The sequence below is a fragment of the Brachyhypopomus gauderio genome, chromosome 18 (assembly GCF_052324685.1).
Source record: "Brachyhypopomus gauderio isolate BG-103 chromosome 18, BGAUD_0.2, whole genome shotgun sequence".
NCBI lineage: Eukaryota > Metazoa > Chordata > Actinopteri > Gymnotiformes > Hypopomidae > Brachyhypopomus > Brachyhypopomus gauderio.
Window position 1 is genome coordinate 16,958,583 of NC_135228.1, and position 10,161 is coordinate 16,968,743.

Genomic DNA, 10,161 nt, shown 5'->3' on the forward strand with positions numbered 1-10,161 from the left:
TATTGGAAATGTGAAACTAAAATGCGCAGAAGACAGCGAGTCACCCACAGAGTGGAATGATCCTGTTTTGAAGGACCAATGAAACTGACATTAATTGGGATGCAGGTTTTCCTGCTTTGTTAAGATTCATTAACTAGTGTGCCATTTTTCACATGCCATCAAATTTATTTTCACAGTGCTAACAAATGCTAGTCCTTATACATTCCTCAACTTCATTAGCCTTAATTTCTCAGTGCATCAACCTTACATTAGTCATTCCCTTTAGTATAGCAAAAGGCTCTAACAGACTACAGACAACTCAAAGGTGAGACTATCAGAATATGAAGTTACAATTGATGTTTTTTTTAAATTAGAGCAGAACACGTGGAAATATGACCAACAAAATACTTTTTTTGTAGTAAGTTTGAGTTGTGTGGTTCAGCCATGGAAAAGTGGTTTAGTAATTCACAAAGTTGTTTGGATGAAAATTAAAACTGTTGGTAGCAAGACAATGTGCACACAAATTGATATTCATATAAAAATTGCATTTCATCTCTATGTCCCAGTACTTGGTGTATTTTCATGCAAACTCTGGAGTGCCAAATCAGACCACTTCATTTCTTGCTCTTTGACCGACTCCGTTGATCCGCCATTATCCTGCTCTGCTTCTGGAAGTTCACTCTAAAGAGAAAGAAGAAATAACATTTATTACTACTTGTAAGTACGCAGGGAAGTGGTGTGTATACAGGTGTTGGTCATAAAAGTAGAATGTCATGAAAAAGTTTATTTCTGTAATTCCATTCACAAAGTGAAACTATTATACTCATTACACACCAACTGATATTTCAAATTTGATGATTATAAACGACAATTTACAGTGACAATTTACAAAATGTTGTAAAAATCTAATTCTTCAACTCTACGCCTTTTCGTTGGATCTAAAAATCTCGTAATTCATACGACTACATCTAGCTAGATTTGGAGGATTAGGCTACAACAAAGTAACGACCAATCAATGTAAATTACACAAGGGAAAGTAAAACTGGCAGGAGAACCGTAAAGTAAACATGTAAAGTTTACCGAGCGCGTGAGTGGTTGTATATTGATGAATGAGTCTGGTTACCAGAGGAATGGTCACGTCTTCGTAAGGCAGCCGGTCCTCCCTCCACGCGTCGTCGGTGAGGTCCAGCACTCTGCCGTCCCTCTGAACTTCACTGTCCATCGCGCCTTCTCATCCGCCTCAACCGCGAGGAGAGCCGCGACAGGACCAGCGGTGTGTGGGGAACCAGAACCGCTCCCCAACACTCTCTAGCCACCTAAACGGCGTCGCTCGGTACGGTTCCTACTGTTGTTCCGTCAAGTCGCGTTTTTGATGATGCAACTTCCTGTTTACGACCCCAAACGTGACGCTTTTGTGATGACGCAGATTCCGTCCGATTCATGACGAGCGTAAATGTTTACAGAGGATCGAACTGTTAATAAATCCACCAGTATGTCTGAACAGTAAATGAGTTTAAAGTGTCAGCGTTGGGGGACCGCTTACACAATTTATAAAGGGTAGAAAACGCCTTATTCGAACGCGCACTGCAGTTATCAAAGTAATTAAGGAGCGGGCGACGTTAGATTACTAATATATCCGCCCACAAAGTGTACGCTGCGTCGTATGCCAACGTAAATGAGTATACGACTCTACTAGCATGGTGTTGCTTTAAATATTGTGATGGGCTCTATAACGCCATGATCACATCAGGCATTTATCCAATCAGATCCAGGAGAGCGCCTCGCGCTGTGGTGAAACGCCTGCCCATTGGGCAGCGCTGCGGTGTTCGGTGACGTCACGGCCTTTGTGACGGCGTTAGTGGCGAATATCCCTGCGGGCTGCCGCTGCCCCGAGGTTTGAACCCAACACCTGCACAGGTAGGGTGAGCATAATTATACCTGCGAGCAACTAACGGAAGGCTTCTTTGAAGTCCACGGTGACAGGTTGTAAATTACTTATTGTAAAAATATAATACTGTTCTCAATAAGTTCTATAATAACAAGCATTATTTTACTGTCAGACGTTCTCTGCTGTTCCGTTCATAGTTCACTCATGATGTTTTCATTTATAATCTTGTGTTTAAAAAACATAAATCTGCACTGAATAATGACTACTACTAACTATCGGGAATATTTACGACTTTTTAAGATTTTTCTCCACTATCTTTATGATCCCACAGGGCCAACAATGGACCTTGTACTGAATTTCTCAGATTATTACTTCTTTACTCCGTATGTGTACCCCTCCTGCTGGCCTGAGAATGAGCCTTTGCGACAAATCATTGGATTACTGGTGGTTACCAACCTCGGTGCTGTCATTTTGTATCTTGGCCTGGCTTCTCTAAGCTACTATTTCATTTTTGATCACAATTTAATGAAACACCCTCAGTTTTTGGAGGTCAGATGTATTCATTTCTTTATTCAGTACTCTGTCACTAAATATTAAATATTAACTAACAGGCAAATAACACTTGTCCATGGCCTTTAAAAGAACTTTAGAAATACTTTAAAGTAGCCATTCCACCCAATCATTAATTTTTATTCTACACCTTATGTATCCTAGATTGTTCAGGTTTGTTTTCTTTGCAGAACCAGGTGCAGCGAGAAATTAGATATGCAATGACGTCTATACCATGGATCAGCATTCCCACAGTTGCACTGTTCTTTGCTGAGGTCAGAGGCTACAGCAAACTCTATGACCATGTCAGTGACTCTGCACTGGGTAAGGCTATATTGATCATTACAGATTTTGTAATGGATGCATCCTGAGGTATTTAAAATAAACCAAGTTAGTTTCAGATGTATTCAGAATGCCTTATGTAAGCCGGTGTTTTCTAGCAGGTCTTTTCACAGTCTGAGCTTCCTTCTCCTGTTTTTGTTTTTCAGGTTGGGCAGGTTTGATTATCAGTACATTCTCTTTCCTGTTTTTCACTGATATGTGCATTTACTGGATTCATAGGTTCCTTCATCACAAACTTTTTTACAAGGTGACTGTAAGGTCTCTGTAATTCCTGAGCAAAACTGTAATATATTCTAAAAATAGTTAACTGACAAACTGTTGACAAAGAATGTGGGGGGGGGGGGGGGGGGGGGGGATTGATAGTGGAAGAATATAACATTTGTCTTTACAATTACATTCCTAATAAGTTCATGAACTTCCTCTAATTTTGCACAGAATTTCCACAAGCCTCACCATATTTGGAAGATCCCAACTCCCTTTGCCAGCCATGCTTTTCACCCAGTAGATGGCTTCTTTCAAGGACTACCCTACCACATCTACCCGTTCCTCTTCCCCCTGCACAAGGTCCTCTACCTGTCCCTCTACGTGTTCGTTAACATCTGGACTATCTCCATTCATGACGGGGACTACCGGGTGCCCAGCCTGCTGGAACGAACCATCAACGGTGCTGCGCACCACACTGACCACCACCTCTTCTTTGACTTTAACTACGGACAGTACTTCACCCTGTGGGACCGTATAGGAGGCTCATACCGCCACCCCTCGGCTCTGATGGGCCACGGCCCACTCGACTTCGTAAAGAAGCGTAGGGGAGAGGATGTGGGTACTGCTCATGTCAAAAAAGAGTAGCCGGCCAACCGGTTACGTCATTAATCTTGATATTCCGAGACGGGCCTTTATTCCTGAAAGCATGCGCGTTTCATTACAGACATGTTCGCTTAATCCTGTAGACAAGTCAAGGCTAAGATCCCTGCAGTCTTATCGTCAAAGAGAAGATGAAAAGCAGCTTAAATGTATCAAGGCAGGAGCAGTGAAGGATTTGTGTGGGGAAAAAGGCTTTCAGACACAGATAATTCAAGATAATTAATTACACATGTTTGTTTATTGCCAAATATAAGCACTTTCATAGGAGCAGAGAGCACAGTGCTCAAGATGACTGATTTCTTCTGTATGCGTTGAAGCTTGAGATCTTCATAGGCAGGTTTGTTGAGCTTAAATGCAGCTGTGCTACTTTTTGCCAACATGCATTGAACTTGGAATAAATGGTGTTTTCTACTGTAGTATGTTAACAATTATGTTGTTGTGCTATGGCAGAAGATAAGAGTTGTTATATTCTCCCATAGCATTGAAGCAAACATTACATATATTCTCTTTTGCTATTGTGCACCACAAAACAGTTGAAGTTTATTTAATTAAAGAATCTCAAGGGGTGACTCTTCTGAATCATGTTAATTCCTGACTTTCAGTGTCTGAGAATAACGTGCTTATAATTATTGTGTGTGCTTCACATTTCTACATTGATGCTGTTACTAATGAGTTTATCATTACTTGCAAACAATGAATGTACAGTTCTGTATCCAATCCGAGTGGCACTTATAGATTTATATTATATATTTTTAAAGGAAATATATATTATGTGGTCTGTATATCATTTTTGAATAAAGAACAAAGTGTAGACCTTATCTTCCTACATATTTTGTACATATTATTTCCCAACATTGGCTTGTGTTTGCAGTGTAACACATTCTCACAAAGGTCCGAGTAAGGAGTACTTGAGTACTTGATGCGTAGACCGAACACAAGGGCATGACTATGCATTCGTATGTATTCGTTCGTTTCTGTGCGTTCCCAGTCTCACCACGGCATAAAAACACTGTTGTTCCAGTTAGCAGACAGAAGGGGGTGCTGTTGAATCAAGCATCTTTTCTGTCATTCCTCAGTGGCGATTGAGGCAGACTACAAACAGATAAACTGTACATCTTTTCATTCAGGGAGCCATTTTGTAGGCCTCAGTAGCCCATATACCAAATACAGTCTCAGAACAAAATTGCTATTAACATGTTTATTTAAGTTGATGAACTGTACATGTCAATTGAAGTTGAAATTGTAACTTTATTTCTCTACATTGTACATATTTTCTTTAAAAGATAAATGGATGCATGACCAGTTTGTGTGTTTTTAATTGTTCAAGCAAAATCATGGAGATGCCATCTGTGCCAAAGCTGTCAACATACTGCCCAGTTAATTTGTATCTATGGCAACAGGTCTTGTCTTGTGACACTTCATAGAAGACCAGCCTGATGCTCTGCTGAACACATTTCCATATAAACTGTGGCTGAATCTCCAGTGCGCTCCTCGAGATGCCTGTTCAATCTGACAGGCCCTTGTAATTGTTGTGATACCATTACTGCAAAGACTGCATCATCTTAGAAAAATGGCTCTTTTTGAGTTATTTTATTGCATTGATACAGCGATCTGAGCAGTCCTTTACTCATGATTTTAAGCACATTCATGTGGGCATAGCTTAAAGTTTTGAGGGTAACTCTTTCAAGCAAGGCTTTCATGGGGGAGTCTTCCAGCACTGTGAATAGACGATGTCTGTCACCAGTTGCCTCTTCTGTTATGGCCTTACCTCCTGAGGTGCTTCGTCCTACTGCAGTTACCATACAGCTATACCATCAGTAGCATATTGAAAGTGTGCGTGCGTGTGTGTGTGTGTGTGTGTGTGTGTGTGTGTGTGTGTATATATATATATATAGAGAGAGAGAGAGAGAGAAAGAGAAAGAGAGAGGGAGGGAGAGATGTTTTGACCTATTTTTGTGAAAATTCTGTAAAGTTTGTATATTTCACACACTTGTCACAAGTACTCGCACACTTGCCCAGTATTATATACTCTTCTGTTCCCAGCTGAGGTACACCAGAAAATATTATGGTTATTATTTTGAAGCTGAATATGTAATATGTATGCATGTGAACTGAATAACTACTGTAATGATAACAATGAGCATTGGTAATTATGCAATTTACTTTTTAGTCAGATTAATTTATGTATTAATTTAATTATTGATTTGTTGCTTGCATGGTAATTTGAGCAGTTTATTCCATTTCAAAATTGACTGTGTGTGTGTGTGTGTGTGCGTGAGTTTGTACGTGTGTGCGTACGTGTGTTTGCATGTGTGTGACAGAGAGAGCGAGAGAGAGCGAGTGAGCGCACATGTGAGAGAGAGACAGAAAGAGAGAGAGAGAGTTTATGAACCCAATCACTGAACTTGAAAATGGTCTTTTATTTCATGCTGGGTGAAATGGGTTTATTATACGGTGGATGTGCATGATCGCGTGGGATGCAGTGTGACTCATTTGTATCCTGGCAGCTAGCTGAGGTAAAAGAACACATCATTTAAAAGTTCACTTACTGGGTTAGAAATACTCCAACCAGAGGGACACATGTGCTGTGGACAACAGTGGCTCGATTTTTTTCTGCATTATTATGTTCATGGGGGGAAAAAAACAATGAGGAAAATAATCATCAAATGTTTGTCTACCTGGAATTATCTACACCTTTAATGTGAGTCCGTACTATAGCATGCTGAATAGAGCCGTCCGTGTGGCACCTATGACCACTATCTTTCAATTAAGCAGCAGACTAACTCTCATTCTCTTTGTCTGCTAATGATATATTCAGGCTCTTTACATATGTTCCCTCTACATATTGTGTTTTCACTCAAATTAATAGGTTCCTTTTGAAGATCTGTTTTTCCCAATTGTAATAGCCATTTCCAGGAATCTTGCATCAACAGTGTGGATTTATTAAAAGAAAATGCTTTTGTTTGAGCACTTGATAAAGTGTGTCTTGTTTTTGATGGCGTGTGTCCATTGATCTCTCAAAGCCTGAACGTGAAAACGAGTTGCGTCAGTGGATTTAGTGTTCTGTGGTATCAGAGTGGGCTGAGAAAAAACCAAAACAAAACTTCAAAATGTAAACAATTAACACCCATAGCCTGACTGCTTTGCTTATGGCCACTTTCGTCCAGTTCTATGGTGCCCACTGAAAGCTGTTTCTGCTACTCGGTGTGAATGCGAAGAGTCCCCACATGGCGTCTGCCCATTGCAGATAATGATCTTGTTATGATTACAGTTTGGTCTGCTGTGGACTAACTCCACATTTAATTCCAGGCCAGTACCTGCAGGTTTGGTCTTTTGGGTTTCCGCGCTCTATGACAACAGCCTTAGGTAAACAAATTTCAACACCTGGGCGAAAGCCATTAAACGTACATGATAAAGCAACCCAAGACAAATGAATCTGAGCCAGCGTTCCTTAGAGCTGCAGAGCATCTGGTGCTGTGTAGGGAAAGACTATGCATTGAACAATCATTAGCATATATTTGTATTCATTTCCCATTCATGATGAATATTCAAAGATAAAAATAGCTGCTGTTTTCATTTTTCATGCAGTAGCATTTTTGGTGTCTGGTTTATGTGCAGATGACAGTAGTAACTCCCGGGTTTTATTTGCCAGAGGAGCTACAGTGGAGCTGAATTACTGACGCTGCTGCTCTACTCTGTGGTCTTTGTGCACATTTCATATGGAAGCTGCTGAGAGCCTGAATTAGCATGTTGCGGGGCTGAAACGTACAAAAAAGTAATGCCTTAATTGGTAGTTCTTTTGTTAAATTCATTATCCTCACTGCATAGATAACGTCTGACTGCCTCACACGCCACTTCTCTTTACACTGCTAATTGATCTCTTTTTGCACAAAACTACAAATCAGTGGGAGAAAGAGCATGTTCACTTTGAACAAAAGCTAAACTTGTCGCGCCGCACCAAATCAACACGTAGCACTTGCTGTTCTGAAAGAATTACTAAATTAATGGCATCTTTAATTGCACCACAGACCATCAAAGTCATTATGTTTCACTCTGTCTGCTGTAATGAACATCTCAGCTGTTTAAAAAAGCACATTCGTGATCAAACGTGAAGTCGAGAATAAGGCATATTAAATGAACAAAAACAAAACACTGAATGGCCAAATGGCGCCCGTGCCAGAGTGTTTGTTCGGTGGACGACGTTGGTTCTGTCCGAGTTCTGCCGTCTCTGCTCTCAGACGTCTCTCTGAATTCTTCCACCTAAATGCTTCTCTATTCTCACTCCACATCGGGCTGCTGATTAAAGACAATGGGATGAAGGGCTTAAGGCCCTTATGCCATGTTATATAGACGGGCTTTTCTCTCATTCATTGACCAGAAGATACCGTGAGCACTCGACAGCGCTCGGCGATGTTCTTTAATCCGACTCTTGGAGAGGCCCAGTCGTTTTTAAACTCACGGAAGGCCTGTTCATTAGCTGATGAGTGGAGTCAGCTGTGCTGGGCACAGGTGTACTCAAGGACTGTGTATGGGAATCAAGTGCATGTCACTTTTTCATTTGTGTGTTCATTTGTCTCTTTCTCTGGCCCTAATGTGCACACCGTGCTTCCATTTGGTTCGGGACATGTTACATAAACAAATGGCTGCCTGTTTTCACCTTCTCGTCTTTTGCTTCTTCTTAACAGGTGCAGAAGACGACATCACCAGTCTGGCAGGGCACAGGCTACAGGTGAGTCTCAGAGTGGATGCTCCAGGTGACTCGCCAGGCCTGAAAGTATCCGTGCTGGCCTACAGGCGCACGGGTAGGTGAGCTACACGTGAACCTGTACCAGCGATGGTGGGAAACAGAAGTGAAACAAAGCTAAGAAACGGCCCTGATCACGATGCAGAACATGCCACTTCATCTAGCCTAACATAGACACGAATGGAAGTGTTTTTTAATGCTTTGGCCCAAAACACTTCCATGGTCACCGTAGTGTTTAGGCAGGCCCAAAAGCAGGGATATAATGTTAAGTAGCACATGTGTTCTTCACATGCTGAGGTCGAGTTGACACTGTGATCTCACCACTGCACAATAACGATATTGTGTTCATGCCTTTTCTTATGACTTCAATTGTATTGAATCCAGTAGCATCTCTCTCACTCGTACAAGCTGGTAGAGATTTTTGGTGAGATTAATCTGAAAAGCCCCCACACAAGCACAAAGTATAGACGATTGCGGTACAGGTCGGCCATTACCAGGGACGGTGATAAGATAATACTGATGACGCTTAATATGTTTGGTCCTGAAGTCAGGTAAATCTGTATCTAACATTTGTGTTCTAGTTCTTCAATTTGATATCACATAATTTAATAATTTATTATTATATACAGTAATTACAACGATGAACAAGATAGCATGTTAGTCTCCATCAGTGCATTATCGAACGAGCAATGTTTGCTCAAGGGTCTGAGAGACAGTCTGAATATTCCTGGGTTTTCACATGCACATATCTAGTAACAGAGACAATACTATCATTAAAGGGATTCATTATTGGCTGTGATTTCCCCCGCGGAAAGTGCAGTGCCGTCGGCTGTTTAAAATCAGAGGGAAGGCTGCTGCTTCATAATAACCCCACTAATGAATAAGACATAAGCCTTTAAGGAAGCCTTTAAAACAGTGACAGAACAAAGATGCTTACAAAGCTTTTATATGCGAATGTCGTTAGCAGCTTGTTTGTGGATCCAGACCGGATAAAAGCTCAATGCCAGTCCCTGATCAAAGCAACAAAGGTAGAGGTAAAGCCTCACTTTCAAGTCAGCACATGTTGGCTGATTCGTTCATAATTGGTGGGAACACACTGCTGAACGGGTAAATAACAGGATGCAGAGAACAGTGCAAACACATTTGAGTCAGTGCCATGCTGAGTATGTGATGATGGGTAAATTGATACACTCCCTCGTCGGGGGTCTTCTTTTAAGGGAAGGCCATCTTGTAAAATGTCATGGTATTTATCAGTGCAACTAAATGTCAGCAATAGCTACCTTAACTGACTCGGTGACCTATGCATGGCATAGATTTTTCAGATATAATTTATAATTGTGAAGGACATCCTTATGCCTGTCCAAACATTAAAAGAGTAAATATTCATGACCCAAATGTTACTTTAGGTCTCTGTAATTCAAATGTCAAAATGAATTGGAAAGAATTCGATTGAATAACCTTTAATTGAGGGTGTGATTGCAAACCAGAGGTGTTCCCAGTAGAACTGGCAGCCAACACTTCAACCTTGTTCTTGTGGCTGACATTTTTATGCAATAACGCTTGTAAATCTACCCATGACACTAATGATTATCTCTACTGGAAGCATCTTATTCTAATGTAGAAAAGAATTCATGATATACCACCTTTAACAGAATATATACAATGAGTGATGACTTGTAGCTACACTTACTATGCACCTGTATCTAATAGGCTGCCTCATAGTCAGTTGTAAGGTATAATCCTCAGCTGCTGAACCATTATCTGACAATCCCCTGTATACACTGTCAGGCCTTAT

The 10,161-nt window shown here is 40.9% G+C and overlaps 2 protein-coding genes across 7 annotated transcripts; one reads left to right on the forward strand and one right to left on the reverse strand.

The window, feature by feature from the left end:
* Positions 1-416: 416 nt before the first annotated feature.
* Positions 417-1,347, reverse strand: anapc13 (anaphase promoting complex subunit 13). 2 transcript variants are annotated; one of them, XR_013122171.1, is made up of 2 exons: positions 1,060-1,200; positions 417-660 (listed from the first exon to the last, which is right to left on the reverse strand). XR_013122171.1 is itself a non-coding variant. In XM_076980570.1 (2 exons), exons 1-2 carry the CDS (start codon positions 1,199-1,201, stop codon positions 535-537), a joined length of 225 nt encoding a protein of 74 aa, XP_076836685.1. In that variant the 5' UTR covers positions 1,202-1,347; the 3' UTR covers positions 417-534. The 2 variants fall into 2 exon arrangements, 1 of the variants encoding a protein (XP_076836685.1); XM_076980570.1 differs by having other exon boundaries at positions 1,103-1,347.
* Positions 1,348-1,393: 46 nt separating this feature from the next.
* On the forward strand, positions 1,394-4,440 carry sc5d (sterol-C5-desaturase). 5 transcript variants are annotated; one of them, XM_076980567.1, is made up of 6 exons: positions 1,394-1,469; positions 1,746-1,962; positions 2,199-2,416; positions 2,608-2,740; positions 2,905-3,005; positions 3,194-4,440. In XM_076980567.1, the coding sequence occupies exons 3-6, from the start codon at positions 2,207-2,209 to the stop codon at positions 3,605-3,607; spliced, it is 858 nt and encodes a 285-aa protein (XP_076836682.1). In that variant the 5' UTR covers positions 1,394-1,469; positions 1,746-1,962; positions 2,199-2,206; the 3' UTR covers positions 3,608-4,440. The 5 variants fall into 5 exon arrangements, with proteins under 5 accessions (XP_076836682.1, XP_076836681.1, XP_076836684.1 ...); XM_076980566.1 differs by having other exon boundaries at positions 1,411-1,536; XM_076980569.1 differs by lacking the exon at positions 1,394-1,469 and having other exon boundaries at positions 1,754-1,896; positions 2,199-2,311.
* The last annotated feature ends 5,721 nt before the right edge of the window (positions 4,441-10,161 follow it).

What these genes read in the sequence shown, in the direction of transcription:
- anapc13 (XM_076980570.1), bottom strand. Translation starts at nt 1,201, where the DNA reads ATGGACAGTGAAGTTCAGAGGGACGGCAGAGTGCTGGACCTCACCGAC. An exon ending in AAGACGTGACCATTCCTCTG is followed by an intron (nt 661 to 1,102) that starts GTAACCAGACTC and finishes CTTTCTCTTTAG; the next exon opens with AGTGAACTTCCAGAAGCAGA.
- sc5d (XM_076980567.1), top strand. Translation starts at nt 2,207, where the DNA reads ATGGACCTTGTACTGAATTTCTCAGATTATTACTTCTTTACTCCGTAT. An exon ending in AACACCCTCAGTTTTTGGAG is followed by an intron (nt 2,417 to 2,607) that starts GTCAGATGTATT and finishes TTTTCTTTGCAG; the next exon opens with AACCAGGTGCAGCGAGAAAT. An exon ending in TGTCAGTGACTCTGCACTGG is followed by an intron (nt 2,741 to 2,904) that starts GTAAGGCTATAT and finishes TTTGTTTTTCAG; the next exon opens with GTTGGGCAGGTTTGATTATC.